Here is a 23,490-nt window from a genome sequence, read left to right on the forward strand (position 1 = left end):
CAAGGTAGGCATTCTTGGAAGAGAAGTGGCAGTGAATTGTACACTAGAATAAAAGCAAAATACTGCAGATGCTGGAAATCTGAAATAAAAACATCTGTGGCATAATAACAGAAGGATATGGGGATAGTGGGGGAAAAAAGACATTACTCGGACGCTGAATAATGCAAGATTCTTAGTTAAATTGTTGTAGTGTTTTAGTTTCTGTAGTAATTTTCAAGATAGTCAGAACTCATCATTGTCCCAGAATTTAATTGGATTCGTAATTCACCTTTCCTTCAACCAAGTTTCATCTTGAGAAAAACACTCACCAGTAGGAAGAAATAAATCACAGGCCGGATGGATTGAATCCCAGGTTGTTCAAGGAAGCCAGGGAGGAAATAGCGGATTCTCTGAGATCATTTTCAAATCCTCACTAGATACAGGCGAGGTACCAGAGAACTGGAGGTCTGCGAACGTTGTACCATCGTTTAAAAAGGGTGCGAGGGATAGGCCAAATAATCATAACTAGTCAGTCTGACCTCTGGTGGACAGATTATTAGCGTCAGTTCTGAGGGACAGGATAAATTTCCATTTGGAAAGGCAAGGATTAATCGGGTAGTCAGCATGGATTTGTTCAGGCAAGGTCATGTCTTACCAACTTAATTGAATTTTTTGAGCAAGTAGCAAGGAGAATTGATGAGGGTAGTGCAGTGGATGTGGTCCAAATGGATTTTACTAAGGTATTTGATGAGGTCTCACATGGCAGACAAGGCAGACATGGTCAGAAAAGTAGTAGCCAGTGGGATACAGGGGAATGTGGCGAGTTGGATCGAAAATTGGCTCAGTGACAGGAAACAAAGGATAATGGTTGACGGATGTTTTTGCGAATGGAAGTCAGTTTCCAGTGGTGTTCCACATGGCTCAGTGTTGGAGCCCTTACTGTTTGTGGTATATATTAATGATTTGGACTTAAATGTGAGAGGCATGATTGGGAAATTTGCAGATGACACAAATTGGCTGTGTAGTTACAGTGAAGAGGATAGCTGAGGACTCCAGAATTATATCAATGGTTTGGTTGAGTGGGTAGAAAAGTGGCAAATGGAATCCAATCCGGACAAGTGTGAGGTGATGCACTTGGGGAGGGCAAATAAAGCAGGGGAATGCACAATGAATGGGGGGATGTTGGGAGGGGTAGAGGAAGTGAGAGACCTTAGAGTGCATGTCCACAGGTTATTGAAGGTGGCAGGACAGGTAGATAAAGTGGTGAAGAAGACATATGGAATGCTTTCCTTTCTTGGCCGAGATATAGAGTACAAAAGCAGGGATGTAATGCTGCAACTGTCTTAAAACGCTGGTGAGGCCACAGCTGGAGTATTGCGTACAGTTCTGGTCACCACATTACAGGAAAGACATAATTGCTCTGGAGAGAGTACAGAGGATATATACAACAAGTTGCCAAGGCTTGAAAATTTTAGCTATGAGAAAAGATTGTATAGGCTAGGAGGGTTGTTTTCCTTAGAACAGAGAAGGCTGAGGAGTGACTTAATTGAGGTGTACGAAATGATGAGGGGCCTAGATAGAGTAGACAGGAAGGACCTGTTTCCCCTAGCGGAGAGTTCAATTACCAGGGGGTGCAGATTCAAGGTGATTGGTGGAAGCATTAGAGATGACATGAGGAAAAACGTTTTTACCCAGAGGGTGGTGGGTGTCTGGAATTCTCAGCTCAGATCACTGGTGGAGGCAGAAACCCTCAACTCATTTCAAAAGTACCTGGACCTGCACCTGAAGTGCTGTAACTTGCAAGACCACAGACCAGGTGCTGGAAGGTGGGATTCGATTGGGTTGCTTGTTTTTTCAGCCGGCGCAGACACGATGGGCTCAATGGCCTCTTTCTGTGCCGTAACATTTCCAAGGTTCTTACCCAGAAAGTGAACTATTAAAAGTGTGGAGTCTAATTTCTTTAGGTTGAAATTTTTTAAAAGGTTAAGTTGTAATTATTTTCTTACTTCCCTTTGTTTTGTGTTTCAACCCAATTTTTCTCTTTCTGTGTCATGGAAGTCACCCACCTTAATTCACCCTTCCTGCTGTTGTACCTTATTCATTGAAGAGATGCACTGTTTGTCCTGTTCACCAAAGTCCCAGATGCGCTGATGCTATTGCCACACTGTTAACCAGTTGACACTTCCAGCTACTTTGTGGCCAAAACTTCTTAAAAGCTAAACATGCACGAATAAGTCTAACAGGGCTTGTTGCAAGATACCTATCTCCAGAAAAACCTGCTTTTGTTACTGAAGCTAGCGTTGAGCCTGGTTGGATCAGTGTCGAAAGCCAAAGATTGAGGGGTTTCAAGGGAATGTGAGTTGGTGACATATGGAAGTGAAAGTCACACTTAGGACAGAACAGAGGTGCTCAATAAAGCAGTTCCCTAAACTCTGTGTTCTCCCCAGTGTAAAGGACGAGCAATAAGTACAGTATTACCAGATTAGAGAAAGTACATGTAAATCGTTGTCTCACAACAAAGAGTGTGTAGGACTCTGATGTAGGAGGTGGTAAATGTGGTTGCCAGGAAGATAGGGTAAGGGTCAGTGGAAGAATGAACAGGTCTTTTATCATGGAATCATACAGCTCACTAGACCAGTCAGGCCATCGTTCCTGTGTTGGCTCTTTGAATTAGTTATTTAGTTAGTCCCACTCCTTTGCTTTGTCCCCACAGCCTGCAATCTTTTGCTTTTCAAGTAGCATCGAGGATGATGCTTCATTTGGAAATGAGGATGGAAGAGAAAAAGAAGGCATGCTTGGTAGAATTGTATTGCAGATAGCAGGGGATAGCCTGACAGATGTGGGTATTCATGAGCTGAAAGTTACGGAGAATGGAGCTCTTGTTAAGAGAGGGAGTGCGTCAGAGCAGACACCTGGGAAATGGGATGAACTGGGCGATGGTTCTATCAAGCATAGTTTAGCTTTGTGAGGTGATTCTTTGCAGATGACACAAAATTGGCTGTGTGGTTGATAGCAAGGAGGGTAGCTGTAGACTGTAGGAAAATATTAATGGACTGGTCAGGTGGGCAGGAGAGTGGCAAATGGAATTCAACCTGGAGAAGTATGAGCTGATGCATTTGGGGAGATCAAACAAGACAAAGGAATACACAATTAATGGGAGAATACTGAGAGGTATAGAGGAAGTGAGGGACCTTGGAGTGAAGGTTCACAGATTCATGAAGGTAGCAGGACAGGTTGATAAGGTGGTTAAGAAGGCATATGGAGTCCTTTCCTTTCTTAGCCAAGGTATAAAAGATAAGAGCAGGGAGGTTATGATGGAACTGTATAAATCATTAGTTAGGCCACAACTTCAGTACCGTGTGCAGTTCTGGTCACTTCATTACAGACAGGATGCAATTGCATTCAAGAGGGTACAGAGCAGATTTACGAGGATGTTGCCAGGACTGAAAAAATGAAGCTATGAGGAAAGATTGGATAGGCTGGGGTTGATCTCCTTGGAACAGAGGAGGCTGAGAGGAATTTGATTGAAAACTTAGTGGATGAAGCACCAGGACCGGATGAGATTCATCCAAGGATACTGAGGGAAATGAGGGTAGAAATCGTGGAGGCACTGGCCATAATTTTTCAGTCTTCCTTAGACTCGGGGTGGTGCCAGAGGACTGGAGAATTGCAAACATTAGACCCTTGTTCAAAAAAGGGTGTAAAGTAAAGCCCAGCAACTGGAGGCCAGTCAGTTTAACTTATGTGGTGGGAAACTTCTAGAAAAAATAATTTGGGTCAAAATTAGTTTAGTTTAGAGATACAGCACTGAAACAGGCCCTTCGGCCCACCGAGTCTGTGCCGACCATCAACCACCCATTTATACTAATCCTATATTCCTACCACATCCCCACCTGTCCCTACATTTCCCTACCACCTACCTATACTAGGGGCAATTTATAATGGCCAATTTACCTACCAACCTGCAAGTCTTTTGGCTTGTGGGAGGAAACCGGAGCAGACACAGGGAGAACTTGCAAACTCCACACAGGCAGTGCCCAGAATTGAACCCGGGTCACTGGAGCTGTGAGGCTGCGGTGCTAACCACTGCGTCACTGTGCCGCCCTCACATGGACACATGCAGGTCGATTAAGGAAAGCCAGCATGGATTTCTTCAGGGAAATCCTGTTTAACTTGCTGAAGTTTTTTTAGCAGATAACAGAGGGTTGATGAGGGCAATGCTGTTGATGTGTACATGGATTTTCAAAAGGTGTTTGATACAGTACCACACAATAGACTTGTGAGCAAGGTTATAGCTCATGGAATAAAAGGGACGGTAGCAAAATGGATATGAAATTGGCTGAGTGACAGGAAACAAAGAGTAGTGGTTAATGTTTTTTGCGCTAGAGGAAGGTTTGTAGTGGAGTTACCCAGGGGTCAGTGTTGGGACCCTTGCTTTTCCTGATGTATATTAATGACCTAGACCTTGGTGTACAGGGCACAATTTCAAAGTTTGCAGATGATACGAAGCTTGGAAGCATTGTGAATTGTGAGGATGATAGTGCAGAACTTCAAAAGGACATAGACAAGTTGGTGGAATAGGCAGACAGATGGCAGATGAAATCCAATGCAGAGAAATGTGAAGTGATTCATTTTGGTAGGAAGAACATGGAGAGACAATATAAAATAAAGGGTACAATTCCAAAGGGGGTACAGGAGCAGAGGGACCTGGGTGTATATGTGCCTAAGTCATTGAAGATGGCAGAACAGGTTGAGAGAGTGGTTAATGAAGCATACAGTATCCTGGGCTTTATTAATAGGGGTATAGAGTACAAGAGCTAGGAAGCTGTGTTGAACTTGTATGTGACACTAGTTCGGCCTCAGCTGGCGTATTGCTTCCAGATCTGGGCACCGCACTTCTGGAAAGATGTGAGGGCATTGGAAATAGTACAGAAAAGATTCATGAGAATAGTTCCAGGGATGAGGAACTTCAGTTGTGAAGATAGATTGGAGAAGTTAGGACTGTTTTCCTTGGAGAAGAGAAAGCTGAGAGGTGATTTGATGGATGTGTTCAAAATCATGAGGGTTCTGGACAGAGTAGATAGAGAGAAACTGTTACCACTCATGAAAGGATCGAGAGCGAGAGGGCACAGATTTAACGTATTTGGTAAGAGAAGCAACAGTGACATAAGGAAAATCTTTTTCGCGCAGCAAGTGGTTAAGGTCTGGAATGCACTGCCTGAGAGCGTGGTGGAGGCAGGTTCCATTGAAGCATTGAAAAGGGAATTAGACTGTTAAATGAGAAGGACGAATGTGCGGGGTTACGGGGAGAAGGTGGGTGAATGGAACCGAGTGAATTGCTTTTTTGGAGAGCCAGTGCAGACACGAGGGGCGAAATGGCTTCCTTTTGTGCTGTAACAATTCTGTGATTCTGTGAAATGTACAAAATTGTGAGGGGCCTGGATAGAGTGAATGTGAAGGGCCTATTTACCTTGGCAGAGAGGTCAGTGACTCGGGGACATAAATTTGTGACATGAGTGTGACTGTCCTTGACATCAAGGCAGCATTTGACAGAGTATGTCATCAAGGAGCCCTAGCAAAACTGGAGTCAATGGGAATCAGGGAAAACATCCGCTGATTGGAGTTGTTTCTAGCGCAAAGGGAGATGGTTGTGGTTTTTTTCTTATGTTAGTTCATGAGATACGGGCGTCGCTGGCTCGGCCAGCTTTTATTGCCCATCCCTAATTGCCCTTGAGAGGGTGCTGGTAAGCTGCCTTCTTGAACCGCTGCAGTCCTTGGGGTGCAGGTACACCAACAGTGCTGTGAGGAAGGGAGTTCCAGGATTTTGACCCAGTGACATTGAAGGAACGGTGACATAGTTCCAAGTCAGGATGGTGTGTGGCTTGGAGGGAAACTTGCAGGTGGTGGTCTTCCCAGGCAGCCGCTGCCCTTCTCCTCCTAGGTGGTAGAGGTCGCGGGTTTGGAAGGTGCTGTAAAAGGAACCTTGGTGCATTACTGCAGTGCATCTTGTAGATGGTGCACATTGCTGCCACTGTGCGTCAGTGGTGGAGGGAGTGAATGTTTATAGATGGGGTGCCAATCAAGCGGGCTGCTTTGTGCTGGACAGTGTCGAGCTTCTTGAGTGTTGTTGGAGCTGCACCCATCCGGACAAGTGGAAAGTATTCCATCACACTCCTGACTTGTGCCTTGTAGGTGGTGGACAGGCTTTGGGGAGTCAGGAGGTGAGTTACATGCAGCAGGATTCCTAGCCTCTGACCTGCTCTTGCAGCCACAGTATTTATATGGCTACTGCAGTTCAGTTCTGGTCAATGGTAAGTGGGAGATTCAGCGATAGTAGTGCCGTTGGATGTCAAGGGGCGATAGTTGGATTCTGTTATTTGAGATGGTCATTGCCTGGCAGTTGTGTGGCGCGAATGTTACTTGCCATTTATCAGCCCAAGGCTGCATATTGTCCAGGTCTTGTTGCATTTCTACACGGAGTGCTTCAATATCTGAGGTAGAGCATGGCTTCCCGACCCGAACCTGACGACGATGTTTCTGGTCGGTCGCTCTTTCGAGTCTGGAGTTCCGGCTCTGCTCGGGCCGGGTCGGACACACTTTATCACCACCTCCGGCACGTGGCTCCAATGTTAATGTACATTTTGGACTTGAAAGGTTGTTTAGTTACAGTTTTTCTAAGCTTGTGCAGATAAGCAACAAAGTGAGAAACAGAAGCTAGGTTAACTGATGGTCGGGCGCGGGAAAAAAATGAAAGGACTCTGGCCGGATCGGGCTCGGGTCGGATGTGGTTCTGTCGAGCTTGGGTCGAGTTTCATTTGCAGACTTTAATCTGAGGAGTCGTGAATGGTGCTGAACATTGTGCAATCATCAATGAACATCCCCACTTCTGACCTTATGATGGAGGGAAGGTCATTGATGAAGCAGCTGAAGATGGTTGGGCCTAGGCCACTACCCTGAGGAACTCCTGCAGTGATGTCCTAGAGCTGTATTGAGTTAACTGGTCTCAGCAAGGTTGGTGATGAGAGTGTTGCAATTGGCCTCAGTGTTACTGTGCTAGGTAAGGAAAATTGGTTCCATTTTCAGCTCCTGATATGTTTCATGTCAGATTTGTTTTTGGTGAGGAAAGTTAGTAATTGAAGCAGAGACAGTGTCATAATTTAAGAGGCTCGATAGCTTGTTCATGGAACATATATAGGAACAGGAGCAGGCCATTCAGCCTTGAGCCTGTTAGATCATTCAATTGGATCAATAGCCATACCTGACAAAAGTCTGCCCCCAGTAAGATGCACAAAAATGTCAGTGTTTATGCTCCACATGAGTCTTCTCCCACCCACTTCATGGAGCCTCCACCCGTCATACCTTATCTAATTTTATCAGCATATTCTTCTATTCCTTTCTCCTGCATGTAATTATCTAGCTTCCCTTGAAAGCATTATGCTGTTTACCTCAACTATTCCTTGTAGTAACATGTTGCACATTCTTTGCGTAAAGAGGTTTCTCCTGACTTACTTATTGGATTTATTAGTGACTATCTTAATTAGATACAAGGGCCATTGGTGAGGGTTAGCAGGAAATCACAGGCACACCATACTTCTGGTGGACAGTGCATGTGTTGCCTCAAAATAGTACTCACTGAGGAAAAATTGTGTTGGTCTTACTATATTGTTACTTGTTTCGCCTGAGATTCAGCCTCACTTAGGTACCTTCACCTGAGACAGAGTAGGGTTAATGGGCAGTTATTCTAATTGATAGAATGTGACTAGTAGTGTCCTACAAGGAACTGTGTCAGGTCCTCAACTAATCACTATATTAACGACTTAGATGGAAGGGAAAACCAAACATTCAAATTTGCAAATGAGACAAAGATCAGCGCTATTGTAAGCAGTGTAGATGGAAGCATGAAATACAAAGAGATATTGATAGATTAAATGAATGACAAAACTGTGGCAAATGGATTTCATTGTAGGCAAATGTGAGGCCATCTGCTTTGGACCTAAAGAGGTTAGAACTGGGTACTTTCTAAATGGTGAAAAGCAAAAACAGTGGAGGTCCAAAGAGACTTGTGGGGGGCGGGTGCTGGTGGTGGGGGTTCACATACATAGATCATTAAACTGTCATGAAGAATGAGAGAAAATAATTAAAAAGGCTAATGGAATGCTGATATCTAGAGAACAATACAAATGGGTGGAACAAAGCCCTGGTTGGACTACACTTGGAGTACTGTGAACAGTTCTGGGCACCACACCTTAGGAAGGATACATTTGCTTTGAGGGAGTGCAACGTAGATTGACTGGACTGATGCCTGGTCTGCAAGGGTTAAATACGCAGAGAGATTACACAAACCTGTGTTCTATTCACTGGAATTTGGAAAGCTATGGGGTGACTTGATTCAAGTTTTCAAGATATTAAGTGTAAGAGATGGTAGAGAGAAACTATTTCTGCTGGTTGCATCCTAGGGGGCATAGGCTAAACATTAGAGCCAGACCCTTCAGGAGTGAATTGAGGAAATAATTCTACACTTGGGGTGGTAGGAGTGCAGAACCCTCCTCTGCAAATGGCAATTGATGCTAGACCAATTGTTAATTTCAAATCTGAGAGATTTTTGTTCTCCAAAGGTATTAAGGGATATGGGACAAAGGCGGGCGTGTGGAGCTAGGTTGTGGATCAGCCATAATCTTGTTGAATCGTAGAATGGGCTCAAGGGGCTCAATGACCTACTACTGTTCCTGTGTTCAGTTTTCTCCCCTTTTTTGCAATTCTTGGATTCTTCTATGTTCTTTTGCTTCACACCACCTATCCCATTCCAGCTTCGAAGTATGTTCTGCCATTACCTTCCCAACCTCTTCCCCTGTCCTTTCCCTCACCCAAATTTTTAACACCCTTGGGTCTCCTGCCTTCACCCGACTCTGCTTTTTCCTTATCGAAACATAGAAAGATTTACAGCAAAGAAGGAGGTCATTTGCCCCAGTGGCTGAAAAAGAGCCATCCAGTCTAATTTCATCTTTCAGCTCTTGGTCCTTTGCTCTGTAGGTTACGGCACCTCGGTGCATATCCAAGTGATTTTGAAATCTGATGAGAGTCTCTGCCTTTACCACCCTTTCAGGCAGTGAGTTTCGGACCACACCGCCCCCCCACCCCCCCCAACTCTCAAGGTGAAAAATTACTCTATAACTTCCCTCTAATTCATCCACCAATTACTTTCAAATTCCCCTTAGCCTCCTCTGTTCCCAACAAAACAAACTCACGCTGCCAATCCTTCTTCATATATAAAGTTCTCCATTCCTGGCAACATCTTTGTGAATCTCTTCTGTACCCTCTCAACTGCGACCACATCCTTAATGTAGTGCAATGGCCGGAACTGTATGCAGTATTCTATCTGCGGTCTAACTAGTGTTTTATACAGTTTTCGCAGAAACTCCCTGTTCTAATGCTCTAGGCCTCAGCCAATAAAGGAAAGTATTCCATATGCCTTTTGACCATCGTATCTGCATGTCCTGCTACTTTCAGGGATCTGTAGAAATACATTCAAAGGTTCCTCTACATTTTTCAGAATCCTACCATGATTGTGTATTTCTTTAGCTTGTTTGTCATCCCAAATGCATTACCTCACACTTCTCTGGATTGAATTCCATTGGCACTTTACTGCCTACCTGATCAGTCCATTGATATCTTCCTACAGTCAAACCTGCTTCACCTGAAGGCTGTACTTCTAATATCATAGGATATTGTCTATTAAAAATGCTGAATGAGTCACAACATTTCATCTGAAAATGCACTTAAAGCTCTTGTGTCAATGGTAAGAATCTGTTTCAATTGTCAGCATTTAACTACAATACCATTAAGCCTGGAGAAGATGCTGTAAATAGCTAATGCCCATGTTAAAGCTGTCAGGGTGACAATAGGTGAGAGTTGAAATTGTGATTTTTATGCTAAACCACTGCCACAAATTGGCTACCCAGTGGCTCTGCAATAGCCAGTCTATTAATTCCAGCAGCAACTGTCAGTTGAAATTGTCATCTGCAGTCGTCCCTTATTTTCGTTGGCATGCTCTGCATCAGGTTTGAAAGAACAAAATGCACTGTAGCTGCCAATTCTTCCAACACTTCCCTCGATAGGAACAAAAAGGGTACTTGTAGAAAATGTGATGCTAACTGCCTTTTTCTCTTGACACCCCAACCACAATTCCCTGCCATCACTATGCAGTTCTTTTGGCCTCAGTGAAGGAACAGGCTGTGCACACCCACAGCCCTCCTTTAATCTACCAATAGATTGGTCGAACCAAATTCGCACTAATACTGTGGAGGAGGATTTCCTGGAGTGTGTACGTGACAGTTTTTTTAGACGAATACGTTGAGGAACCAACTAGAGAACAGGCTATCCTAGACTGGGTATTGTGTAGTGAGAAAGGATTAATTAACAATCTTGTGTGGGGTCCCTTGGGGAGGAGCGACCATAACATGATAGAATTCCTCATAAAGATGGAGAGTGAAGTAGTTGAATCCAAAACTAGGGTATGAATCTAAATAAAGGAAACTACGAAGGTATGAAGCGCGAGTTGGCTCTGGTAGATTGCGGAACTTTATTAAAAGGGTTGACGGTGGATAGGCAATGGATAATATTTTAGGAACGTGTGCATGAATTACAACAATTATTCATGCCTGTCTGGCGCAAAAATAAAACTGGAAAGGTGGCTCAACCGTGGCTTACAAAAGAAATTCGGGATAGTATTAGATCCACAGAGGAGGCATATAAAATTGCCAGAATAAGCAGCAAGTCTGAGGATTGGGAGTACTTTAGAATTCAGCATAGGGGGACAAAGGGGTTGATTAGGTGGGGGAAAATCGAGTATGAGAGTAAACTTGCGGGGAATATCAAAACTGACTGTAAAAGCTTTTATAAATATGTGAAGAGAAAAAGATTAATGAAGACAAATGTAGGTTCCTTACAGTCAGAAACGGGGGAAAATATAATGGGGAACAAAGAAATAGCAGAACAATTAAATACATACTTTGGTTCTGTCTTCACAAAGGAGGATGCAAATAACCTCCCAGAAATGTTAGGGAACCAAGAGTCTATTGAGAGGGAGGAACTGAAGGAAATCAGTATTAGTAAAAAAAAAGTGCTAGGGAAATTAATGGGGTTGAAGGCTGACAAATCCCCAGGGCCTGATAATCTACATCCCAGAGTACTAAAGGAAGTGGCCCTGGAAATAGTGGATGCATTGGTGGTCATCTTCCAAAATTCTATAGACTCTGGTGTAGATTAGATTAGAGATACAGCACTGAAACAGGCCCTTCGGCCCACCGAGTCTGTGCCGAACATCAACCACCCATTTATACTAATCCCATATTCCTACCAAACATCCCCATCTGTCCCTATATTTCCCTACCACCTACCTATACTAGTGACAATTTATAATGGCCAATTTACCTATCAACCTGCAAGTCTTTTGGCTTGTGGGAGGAAACCGGAGCACCCGGAGAAAACCCACGCAGACACAGGGAGAACTTGCAAACTCCACACAGGCAGTACCTGGAATCGAACCCGGGTCCCTGGAGCTGTGAGGCTGCGGTGCTAACCACTGCGCCACTGTGCCGCCCTAATTCCTACAGATTGGAGGGTGGCAAATGTAACCCCACTATTTAAAAAAGGAGGCAGAGAAAAAACAGGGAATTACAAACCAGTTAGCCTTACATCAGTAGTGGGGAAAATGCTAGAGTCTATTCTCAAGGATGTGATAGCAGAACACCTGGAAAGCATAAATGGGATTAGACAAAGTCAGCATGGGTTTGCGAAAGGGAAATCATGCTTAACAAATCTACTGGAGTTTTTTGAGGATGTAACTTGTAGAAAAGATATGGGAGAACCAGTGGATTTGGTGTATTTGGAGTTTCAGAAGGCTTTTGATAAGGTCCCACACAAGAGGTTAGTGTGCAAAATTAAAGCACATGGGATAGGGGGTAATATACTGGCAGAATTGGTTGGCAGACAGGAAACAGAGCAGGAATAAATGGGTCTTTTTCCGGATGGCAGGCAGTGACTCGTGGTGTACTGCAGGGATCAATGCTTGGGCCCTAGCTATTCACAATATATATTAATGATTTGTGTGGGGGAACTAAATGTAACATTTCAAAGTTTGCAGATGACACAAAGCTGGGGGGGGATTGTGAGCTGTGGGGAGGATGCAAAGAGGCTCCAATGTGCTTTGGACAAGTTGGGTGAGTGGGCAAATGCATGGCAGATGCAGTATATTGTGGATAAATGTGAGGTTATCCACTTTGGTTGTAAAAACAGAAAGGCAAATTATCTGAATGGTGATAGTTTGCGAAAGGGGGAGGTGCAACGAGACCTGGGTGTGCTTGTACACCAGTCACTAAAAGCAAGCATTCAGGTGCAGCAAGCAGTTCTTCGGAAGGCGAATGGTATGTTGGCCTTCATTGCAAGAGGATTTGAGTACAGGAGCAAAGATGTCTTACTGCATTTACACAGGGCCTTGGTGAGACCGCATCTGGAGTATTGTGTGCAGTTTTGGTCTCCTTATCTAAGGAAGGATGTTCTTGCCATGGCGGGAGGGTAAAGAAGATTTATTAGGCTGATTCCTGGAATGGCAGGATTGACGTATGAGGAGAGATTGAGTCGACTAGGCCTATATTCACTAGAGTTTAGAAGAATGAGAGGGGATCTCATAGAAACCTATAACATTCTAACAGGACTAGACAGGCTAGATAGAGGGAGGATGCGCCGATGGCTGTGGAGTCCAGAACCAGGGGTCGCAGTCTTAGGATACGGGGTATGCAATTTGGAATTGAGATGAGGAGAAATTTCTTCACTCAGAGGGTGGTGAACCTGTGGAATTCTCTACCGCAGAAGGCAGTGGAGGCCAAGTCATTAAATATATTCAAGAAGGAGATAGATTTATTTTTTAATGCCAAAAGGATCAAGGATATGGGGAGAAAGCGGGAACAGGGTACTGAATTAGACGATCAGCCATGATCTTTTTCAAGTGGCTGAGCAGGGCCGAATGGCCTACTGCTCCTATTTTCTTTGTTACTGGAAAATAAAATTACTGCCATTCTTCCCTGCTGAATTAGTTTCTCTGCATCAAAATAATTCTTGAAGAGTTATGCTCTTTCCCTATCCCAGTCCAGTGATCAGTTACTAACATACCTTGATGAAAATCTAGATAGATAGTTTGGTATTTTTTAACCATCATTGAACCATTTCAGTTGTAGATTGTATCTAGCTATACTTACTGAAAATCCATTTACTTGTCAATGATTGCTTGAGATAGTAAATGGTTTTTAAAGAAAGCAGCATTAGTGCTCATGTACTAATTCCTCTCCATTAATAGTAGTACTCAGATAGGGAAGTCAATAAGGGAAGGAGGGGGGCATGGAAAAAGGAAACACAATATGGATGGCAATGAAAGGGAGAGGGAATTGAGCAGAAGTGGGGAGTGGTGTTTTGGGGATAGAGAGGAAGGAGAGTGCCATTAAAAGAATGTAATAAATTCTACTGCAAAATCATATACAATGGAGCGGCAAAAATAAAAACATTTCAGGGGAGATTGCCCCTCCCTACCCCAAATACTTTCTTTCCCCCAACTCTGCACTACTTGTACAGCTGCAAAAGGCGCAGGGTGAATTTAAGGAAGCACTTTTTGTGCAGCAGGTGGTGGTGACCTCGAACCCGCTGCCCAGTTGGGTGGTGGAAGTGGAGACAATGACTTCAAGAGGAAGCTGGATGGCCAGCAGAGAGAGTAGACTTGCAGGGCTACGGGGATCGAGCTGGGGAGTGGGACTGACTGCATAGCTCATGGAGAACCGGCATGGACTCGATGGGTTGAATAGGCTTCCTTCTGTGCCATAAATGACACTAATAGGCCACTAAGAGCAGATGCATTTAGTATAGGAGTGCTCACTACATTTTGGAGTTAGTAAAGCACACAAAAGAAAAAACAACAAATAGGAAACTGAAATCACGTTTCAAAGTGAAGGCAAGAGACATTTTACATATGAAGTAAAATCTGGTGTACAGAATGCACATCAAACATAGTTATTAAGATCTGCATAAAACAAACTCTTACTGGTAGTAACATTCCCGATGTTAATTCATTACCATGTACTATCTGGTAATTTTGGCAAATTGTTTATTTGGAGTTTAACATTTTATTAATTTTCTCAGTTTTTAGAGAAATCTCAAACTTCAAATATATGTAGTGTATTGCTGTGCTTGATAAAGTAAGAATTATTTTGTAAGAGATACTTATGACAAAAAATATATTTTCACTTTTATTTCCAGCATTATCATGGATTTCTGGTTTCTGTTTTTGCTGCTGTTGTGCAGTGGTCCAACATGCCTCCAAACACAGAACACAACAGGTATGTAATCAAAGCTAATATGAAATGGGAGCAGACGCTGCATTACAATCACCGTTTCCAATCAATGAACTGGAAACCACAACTACTTAAATTACTTCACCCTGCAATAAGGTTGCAATCATAAAACATTAAATGCTTGACTAGGTTTTTAATATGAATCAGAAATTGAATTAATTATTAGTCATCGACCCACAGTAGCAAATGCATTTTTCTGTGATCATATTTCGTACAGAAATCTTATTCATACCATAGCCTACACCAGCCTTTATTTTTTAAAAATTAAGTTGTTCAAATAAACAATTCCACAGACATTAGCACTAGCTATACTGGTGAGTCAAATATACCTCCATAAGTACTACTGTATGTGCAGATGCAGTTGAGAAAATTTTAAGATTGTGACTCTGATGCTCTGAATGTAGTCCAACGAAACTGAATTTTGCATTGTACAGATAATGGATGAAGTGTAGTATTGGTGTGTGATATGAAAGCCGTTTCTCAATGTGGTACTTGTGTTCTTTTTTTAGTTTCTCACTTATCTGCTTCATGCATATAAAGATAGTTTGTTTTTTTTAAATGCATGCCCTTAGCCAGTTTCAGTTTTTGATCTACTTTTCGCTTTTAGTTTCACCTTCTGCCACCACCATCTCCACTACAAGCTTAACAAATTCAAGTGTGCAAGGAGAAGCTTCAGCAAGCCAGACTACTCCCAACCCAAGATCAGCCTCTATGACTGGAGATGATTCACAAATGTTTAATACAACAGATGCTGCCAGTGAGAATTCTACTCTAGCTACAACTGAAACAACAATTAAAATTTTGCAAGAAGTGACTCCAAACTTTACAAATTCTAGCGCAACAGCCAATCCATCCATAACAACAAATGGAAAAACAAATGAGTCGTCAGCTGAAACAACTGCTGTCCCCACATCAGGTAGACTAAGTTTCATCTGCCATTTTGTTCAATTTTATTTTTGCTTGGAAAACAAATCCTGCTGTGAATGTGTTAAGTTTGAATGAACTGAACTGTGGTGAAGTTGTTGCACTGAATTATTTCAGAAATATGAAAATGTTTCTTTTAAAAAAATAAGCTGACTTTTTAATAAAACATTGCCATCAACTTCACTTGTTCAGCAAAGAAAATGCATGGGTTTCATTTATCACACACTAACCTATTTCTTGCATGATTTCTGTAACTTGTATTTGTTGTAAAGTTCAAGCATTTATGTCTTGAGGGATGGGAGGGAGCAGAATTTATTTTATTATATACCACTGATCGCTGCAATTTATAGGCTTTTATCCCTCCTTCCTCCTTTGTCCCTTCTATTCTTTCTGGTTCACTCATGTCCTTTATAGCTGAGAGGGTAGTAAATAACCTGCCTTCAGGCTTCTGCTTGTGCAGCTTTGATAACCATTTGCTAACCAAAGAGGAAGCCAAGAGGTTCTCCCTCTAATTTTCCTGTCATTTTGTTAGTTGAACATGTTAGATCATGGTCAAACTACTGTTACTGATCCTGCTTCAAACCCCAGGTCATGCCATTCTGATTATGAAAGGGGCCACCTTTATTTCAAAATGGAGTTTTATTTTTAAAAAAAAGTTGGGTGGTTTAAATTTGTATCCTGCTGCAAAAATCAGAAAGGCACTCTAATGACTTACTTGACTTTAACAACATTTTGTGTGATGGCCTTGCTCTACAGCATCTAACGTTAAATTCATCTAGAAGTCTGAAAAGGTGTCTGATGGGATCATGCAATGTGCATTTCATTGTATGCAGTGTTAAGTCTTGTTAGTAAAACTAAATGAAGGCCCCACAATTAGACCATGGAACATTGTGTAACAAGTGTGTTTATCTAAAACTCCCTGTTTTAGTGGAAATGCTCATTTATTTAATCCATGGCGTTGCTCGTAGTCTTTCACTAAATATGCTGTTTCATGCTTTGTAAAATATGGTGGATTATGGTGATTGAATAAGTGGAATTTTTTTATTGTAAGTTGTGATGGGAGTGTTATAAGGAGCAGTAGTATAATGGTTAACTGGGCTAATGATGAAGACAGGAGTTCAAGTTCCACCACAGCAGCTGGGGAATTTAAATTCTGTTTTAAAAAAATAAATAAATCTGGAATAAACTATATGAGTAATGAGGATCATTTACATTACCAAGGGGGATGGAGTATAAAAATAGAAGTCTTGCTACAACTGTACAGGGTGTTGGTGAGACCACATCTAGAGTACTGTATAGTTTTGGTCTTACCATAGAAAAGTTACGGCACAGAAGGAGGCCATTCAGCCCATCGTGTCTGAGCTGGCTGAAGAAAAACTAATCATCTACTTATTTATGGAGGGATATACTTACATTAGAGGTAGTCCAGAGAAGTTTCACTAGGTTGATTCCTGGGATGAAGGAGTTGTCTCATGAGGAAAGGTTGAACAGGTTGGCCTATACACATTGGAGTTTAGAAGAATGAGAGGTGATCTCATTGAAACATATAAGATCCTGAGGGGACTTGACAAGGTAGATGTTGAGAGGATGTTCCCCTCTTGGGGGAATCTAGAACTAGGGGCCATAGCTTCAGAATAAGGGGTCTCCCATTTAAGAAGGCGGAATTTCTTGTCTCAATGGGTCATCAATCTTTACAATTCTCTACCCCAGAGAGCTGTGGCAGCTGAGTCATTGAATATGTTCAAGATTGAGATGGACAAATTTTTGAGCTCTTGGGGAGTCAGAGGGTATGGGGCACAGGCTGGAAAGTGGAATTATGGCCAAGATCAGATCAGCCATGATCTTATTGAATGGCAGAGCAGGCTCAAAGGACTGAATGGCCAACTCCTGCTCCTGTTTCTTATGTTCTTAGCTTGTGGTTGCCCCTTAACTGCTCTTTGAAATGGCTTGGCAAATCAATCAGTTAAGGGCAGTTAGGATGGGCAATAAATACTGGCCTTGCCAGCAACACCCACTTCCTTTGAATACATTGAAAAAAAATTATGATGTCCACATTTTGCTGAAATTGAGTCAGTGGCCTTGATGATGACGTTTATCACTATGTACATTTTATATCTTGTTTTTTAAAAATCCGCAAGAAGATAGTACGGAGGTTATGCAGATAGGGGGAAAGCATGCGGAATGGGGGTGGGGGACAAGAGTGGTGTGGTTTTGGTACTTTTGGGAGGGTGGTCCAGATATAATAGGGATTTGATGGGTGTGAGAGCAGCAGAGGAGCTTAAAGGGTCTGGGTGTCATGTGTTTGGAGTACAGAAATGGTGAAAAAGGGGTTGCTGTGGTGCAGCTGATTTGAGTGGTAACATTGGGCTGGATATGGGAATATATAAAAGGATATGTTAGGAGTTATGAGTGTGACAGTCTCAGTTATGCAATAATCTGGGATGTAGCTATAAAGCATTTATTGAACATTTTAAAACTTAAAAAGCGCTTAAGAGAACTTTTACGAAGTTATGCCTGAGAATTTAGTGATGGGGACTTTTGTCACGATGAGGGAACTAGACATGGTTGCTTTGGGTGAAGGTCATAGCGACAGCAGGATAGCGCGGGATTGGAAGAAAGGCATGGACAAGAATCAGTGAATGCAGTAAGACTTAAACACTCAAACTGAGAAGAGTGAGAGGGAGTGGTGAGAAGGCAAAGCTGCTTTGTGACAACGGCATGAAGACAGAGCACTGTATATTATTAAAATAATATTGGCTTCTCCAGCTCAGTCTCTGCAAAACCCCTGCCCCTGATCCTGACCTATAATAAAAGCCCTCAAACATGTCTGTCAGGGCCAGAAATACGATGGTTGTCGAGCAGTGTGAGGGGAGGTTTGGTCAGGGTATGTGGAAACAATGGCAGGTCATGGTAGGTAGGGGGAGAAAAGGCCATCTTAGGAAAATAGGAGGTACAAAAGTGGTGCCTCGTGGATCAGTATCGGGACAGCAATGGAGGCAGCAAAGTGGAACCGTTGGGTGACAGGCTTGGTTACGCTGAATTGAGGCAGTGGTGCTGTGAAGATTGCACCATCATCGCACCAGCCTTAGAGGCAGATCTGGGACCCTTCAGTGGGATGTGAGTTAAATACATGGGTAAGTTAATTAAGCCTTTCAAGTAGATCATATTAAATCGTGTTGCAGGAAGTACATGCAGCACACAACGTGTGCTATATACAAGATTTGTAATATAATAAATCAACATGAAAGACATCTAAACAGCTCATATCACAGCATAGTTATTTTCCACTGAGTATTTCCAGCATTTGTTTTTATTTTCTGCTGTATTTGCTGTAGACAAAATAATTTGGTTGTCTATGGATTGTTTTGTAACAACCACTGATCCCAGAGTATACCTTGTATTTAGTGATCTTGGACGTCTCACCTCTGAGTCAAAAGGTTATGGATTCAAGCCCATTCCAGTCACTTGAGCACATAATTCAGCTGGGTACTTCAGTGCAGTACTGATATTACCATAGCGATTACACCAAAAAGACATAACTGGAGGTGAACTGCTATGGCACATCCTGAGATTGTGAAAGGCAGTATATAAATGCAAGTTTCTTCCCTTTCCCCTGCCCACTGCCCACCACCCCCCCTGTGAGACTGCTCTCTCAATTTTGTCACAAGCCCCCAGATGTTAGTAAGGAAGACTTTGCAGGGTTGATGGGGCTGGGTTTGCTTTGTCGTTGCCTCGGTTGATGCCAGATGGTCTGTCCAGATTCATTCCTTAATGACGTTTTAGTGGTTTGGTTCAACTGAATGGCTTGCTTGGCCATTTCAGAGGACATTTTAAGAATCAACCACATTGCTGTGGGTCTGGAGTCACATGTAGGCTAGACCAGGTAAGGACAGCAGATTTCCTTCCCTAAAGGACAGTAGTGAAGCAGATGGGTTTTTGCGACAATCGACAATGATTTCATGGTCATCATTAGACTAGATTTCTAATTTCAGATTTTTTTTCACCAATTGAATTCGTATTTCACCTTCTGCCATGGTGGGATTCGAACCCATGTCCCCAGGGGAATACTCTGGGTCTCTGGGTTACGAGTCCAGTGACAATATCACTACACCACCGTAGTATATGCTACAAATGGGTTACAGAAAGAGAGGAGAATTGGAAAGGTAATGTTGGGCTCCACCAGAAACGAGCAGGCATGTCTGGTAATCAAAACAAGAAATGCTGGAAATATTCAGCAGGTCTGGCTTTTTGCGTTTATTTCCAGTATTTCTAGTTTTTATTTCAGATTTCCAGCATCTGCAGTATTTTGCTTTTATTTTAGGCGTGTTTGGTAAAATGGCCTTACCACAATTTACATTTATTATATCGTACTTTTAATATAAACATCCCAGTTGCTTCCCCTCCGCAAAATTTGTTCCTTAGCCTTGATTTTAAAATTGTCATCTTTCAAATCACTCCATGGCCTCGCTTTCCTGACCTGGACTTCTCCAATTCTGGCCGCTTGTGCATATCTGATTTTTTATCCACCCCACCATTGGCAGCCATGCCTTCAGCTCCTGAAGCCCTAAGCTTTAGAATTCCCTGCCTAAATCTTTTCCATTCTCTACCTTTCTCACCTTTTAGCTGCTGCTTAAAGCCTGCATCTGTGACCAACCTGTCCTAATACCTGATGATGGTTCTTTTTTAAATTTTGTGAATCACAGTTTTGAAGTGTGTTGTTTTACTCAATTATGAGAACTGGAAGTGAAGACAACAATATTCTGCATGTGTTCCAAATAATGTTTGAGAAAATTATTAATTCACTGGAATTGCTTCCACTGTTTGAGACAATACACGAGTGCCACCTTTAAACCAGAAGTTGTTAGCAACATGGCAGTACAGTTACGTGTGTTAGAATTGAGGCCTTTTGAGTCAGATGTTTTTCTCTAAAATGTTCAAACCCAGTTTTCTGATTTTCCAACAATGCTTCATTATATTTATTCCTATCTAACATTTAAGTTTTTGTTTTTGTAAGAAATATTTTAATTGGAGACCAGAGCGAGGGAGAGGAAACACAGTGGGAGCAGAGCTTTAAAAGCATGCCAGAAGAAACAGAGTTGGAGACCAGCGAGAGCGAGAAAAAACAGAGCGGGAGCACAGTTTTAAAAGTGCGCCAACAGGAACAGAGTCCGAGAGAGAGGGAGAGACAACACGGCGGGAGTAGAGCTTTAAAAAGTGCGCCAAAAGGAACAGAGTCGGAGACCAGCGAGAGAGAGAACACAGAAGCGATGAGAGCGGGAACAATGGACCTGCTCGACCAACAAAAATTTAAGTGTGATGTCACAGGAGTGCTGGTAAGTGATTGGTGGGTATTTCTTCCGTGTCTCTTTTTTTGCTTTGGCCAAGTGATTTAAATCAGGAGACGTCATTACAAGTTAAGACTACACTTCAATAATTCATTTATTTTAAATATTGAGATTAATTATTTAAATAGAATAGAGATGGCTGGGCAGGTGATGTGTTGCAGCTGTAGTATGTGGGAGCTGGTGGACGCCAGTGCGATCCACGGTGACCACATCTGCAGCAAGTGTTGGCAGCTCGAGGACCTTTGGCTCAGAATTGATGAGCTGGAGTCCGAGCTGCGGACACTGCGACACATCAGGGAGGGCAAGAGTTACCTGGATAGTGTTTCAGGAGACAGTCACCCCCCCTTAGATTAATTGCATCAAATTTGGACTGTGGTCAGGGACAGGAGGGCATGACAGGTATGGGGATCCAGAATTTAGCTTTGGAGGAACCTCAGTCAGTGCCCTTATCCAACAGGTACGAGATTCTTGCTCCCAGAGTGGACGAGGGCACAGACTGCAGGGAGGATGAGCGAACTGACCACAGCACTGTGGTTCACAGCGCCATTCAAATGGGGGGAGAAAGGAGAAATCTAGTAGTGATAGGGGATAGCATAGTTAGGGGAATAGATACTGTTCTGTGCAACAAAGATAGAAAGTCCCGAAGGCTGTGTTGCCTACCTGGTGCCAAGGTTAAGGACATCTCTTCTGGGCTAGAGAGGAACTTGGAGTGGGAGGAGAAGGATCCATTTGTCGTGGTACACATAGGTACCAACGACATAGGTAGGACTAGGAAAGAGGTTCTGCTGAGGGATTATGAGCAGCTTGGGGCGAAATTAAAAAGCAGAATCTCGAAGGTAATAATCTCCAGATTACTACCTGAGCCACCTGCAAATTGGTATGGGGTTGATAAGATTAGAGAGGTAAATGCGTGGTTCAGAGATTGGTGTGGGAGAAATGGGTTCAGATTCATGGGACACGGGCACCAGTACTGGAGAGAGAGAGAGAGAGAGAGAGAGGGCTGTTCCGTTGGGATGGGCTTCACTTGAACCATGCTGGGACCAGTGTCCTGGTGAATTGTATAACTAGGGTTGTAGATGAGGCTTTAAACTAAATAGTGGGGGGAGGGTTCAATTGAAGGGAAGTTTAAAAAGTCAAAAAGTAACGAGAGAGCAGAGGTGCAGTGTAGTGAAGGGGCATACATTAATCAGAGTATGACAGGAAGGGACTAGAGAATACAAGCATGAGAGTACAGCAGAAATTAGAACCAGAATAGGTTAAAAAGTCAGAGCTTAAGGCTCTTTATCTGAATGCACGCAGCATTTGTAACAAGATAGATGAGCTGATGGCACAAGTAGAAATAAATGAATAAGATTTGATAGCTATCACAGACGTGGTTGCGGGTTGACCAGGACTGGAAACTCAATGTTCAAGGATATTCGGCGTTCCGGAAGAATAGGCAGAAAGAAAAGGGAGGTGGGGGAGCTTTGTTAATAAAGGAAGGGATGAGTGCAGTTGTGAGTAATGATATAGGTGTAATAGATCGTGATGTAGAATCAGTTTGGGTGGAAATAAGGAATAACAAGGGAAAGAAATCACAGGTGGGAGTGGCCTATAGGCTCCTGAGGAGTTGCCTCTCTCTAGGACAAAGTATTAATCAGGAAATACTGGAGGTGTGTAAGAAGAGCACTACAATTATCATGGGTGATTTTAATCTGCATATAGACTGGACAAATCAAATTTGCATGGGTAACATAGAAGATGAATTTGTTGAGTGCATCAGGGATTGATTCTTCGAACAATATGTTGCAGAGCCAACTCAGGAACAGGCTACTTTAGATTTGGTAATGTGTAATGAGGTAAGATTAATAAGAGATCTTGTAGTTAAGGATCCTCTAGGGGGAAGCGATCATAACATGGTAGAATTTCAAATTCAGTTTGAGGGTCTCAAACCAGTGTCTTCAACTTAAACCAGGGCAATTACAGAGGTATGAAGAAAGTTGTGAAAGTGGGCTGGGAAAATAGACTACAGAGAAAGTCAGTAGATGAGCAGTGGCAGACGTGTAAGCAGATATTTCATAACATTCAGCAAACATTTATTCCGGTCAGAAGGAAGGACTCGATGAGAACGAGGAACCACCCGTGGATAACAAAGGAAGTTAAGGAGAGTATCAAATCAAGAACAAAGGGCTACAAAGCGGCAAAAGCTAGTGGTAGGCCAGAGGATTGTGAATTTTTTAGAAACTAGCAGTGGATGACTAAAAAAACTAATATAGAGGGAGTAAATTGGCAAGAAATATGAAAACAAACAGTAAGAGCTTCTATGGGTATATAAAAAGGAAGAGAGCAGCTAAAGTAAGTGTGGGACCCTTAGAGGATGAGACTGGGGAATTAATAATGGTGAACAGGGAAATGGCAGATAATTTAAACCAATATTTTGCATTGGAGGACAGTATAAACATCCTAACAATAATAGATGAGAAAGGTGTAAATGGGAGGGAGGAGTTTATAACAATCTCTATCACGAGGGAAAAGGTGCTTGACAAGCTGATGGGACTAAAGGCAGACAGGTTGTCAGGACCTGATCGCCTGCATCCAAGGGTTTTTAAAGAAGTGGCTGCAGAGATAGTGGAGCCAGCGGTTGTAATATACCAAAATTCACTGGATTCCGGTAGGGTACCAGCGGATTGGAAAACTGCTAATATGATGCCCCTATTCAAGAAAAGAGGGAGACAGAAAGCAGGAAACTATAGATCAGTTAGCTTAACATATGTCATTGGGAAAATGCTAGAGTATTATTAAGGAAGAAAAAGGACATTTAGAAAAGCATAATGCAATCAAACAGAGTCAACATGGTTTTATGAAAA

General features: G+C 42.6%; 1 protein-coding gene across 3 annotated transcripts in view; it reads left to right on the plus strand.

Annotated features, from left to right (window-relative positions):
- Nucleotides 1-23,490, plus strand: part of LOC137368716 (receptor-type tyrosine-protein phosphatase alpha-like) — a 315,891-nt gene that overhangs the window by 124,709 nt on the left and 167,692 nt on the right. For all 3 annotated transcript variants that reach the window (XM_068028891.1, XM_068028900.1, XM_068028908.1), the window contains 2 exons: nucleotides 14,281-14,360; nucleotides 14,983-15,291. In XM_068028891.1, coding sequence (XP_067884992.1) covers nucleotides 14,288-14,360; nucleotides 14,983-15,291 — 382 coding nt within the window. In that variant the 5' untranslated portion in view covers nucleotides 14,281-14,287. The remainder of the gene's footprint in view (nucleotides 1-14,280; nucleotides 14,361-14,982; nucleotides 15,292-23,490) is intronic.

The sequence above is a fragment of the Heterodontus francisci genome, chromosome 1, assembly GCF_036365525.1.
Source record: "Heterodontus francisci isolate sHetFra1 chromosome 1, sHetFra1.hap1, whole genome shotgun sequence".
Classification (NCBI taxonomy): domain Eukaryota; kingdom Metazoa; phylum Chordata; class Chondrichthyes; order Heterodontiformes; family Heterodontidae; genus Heterodontus; species Heterodontus francisci.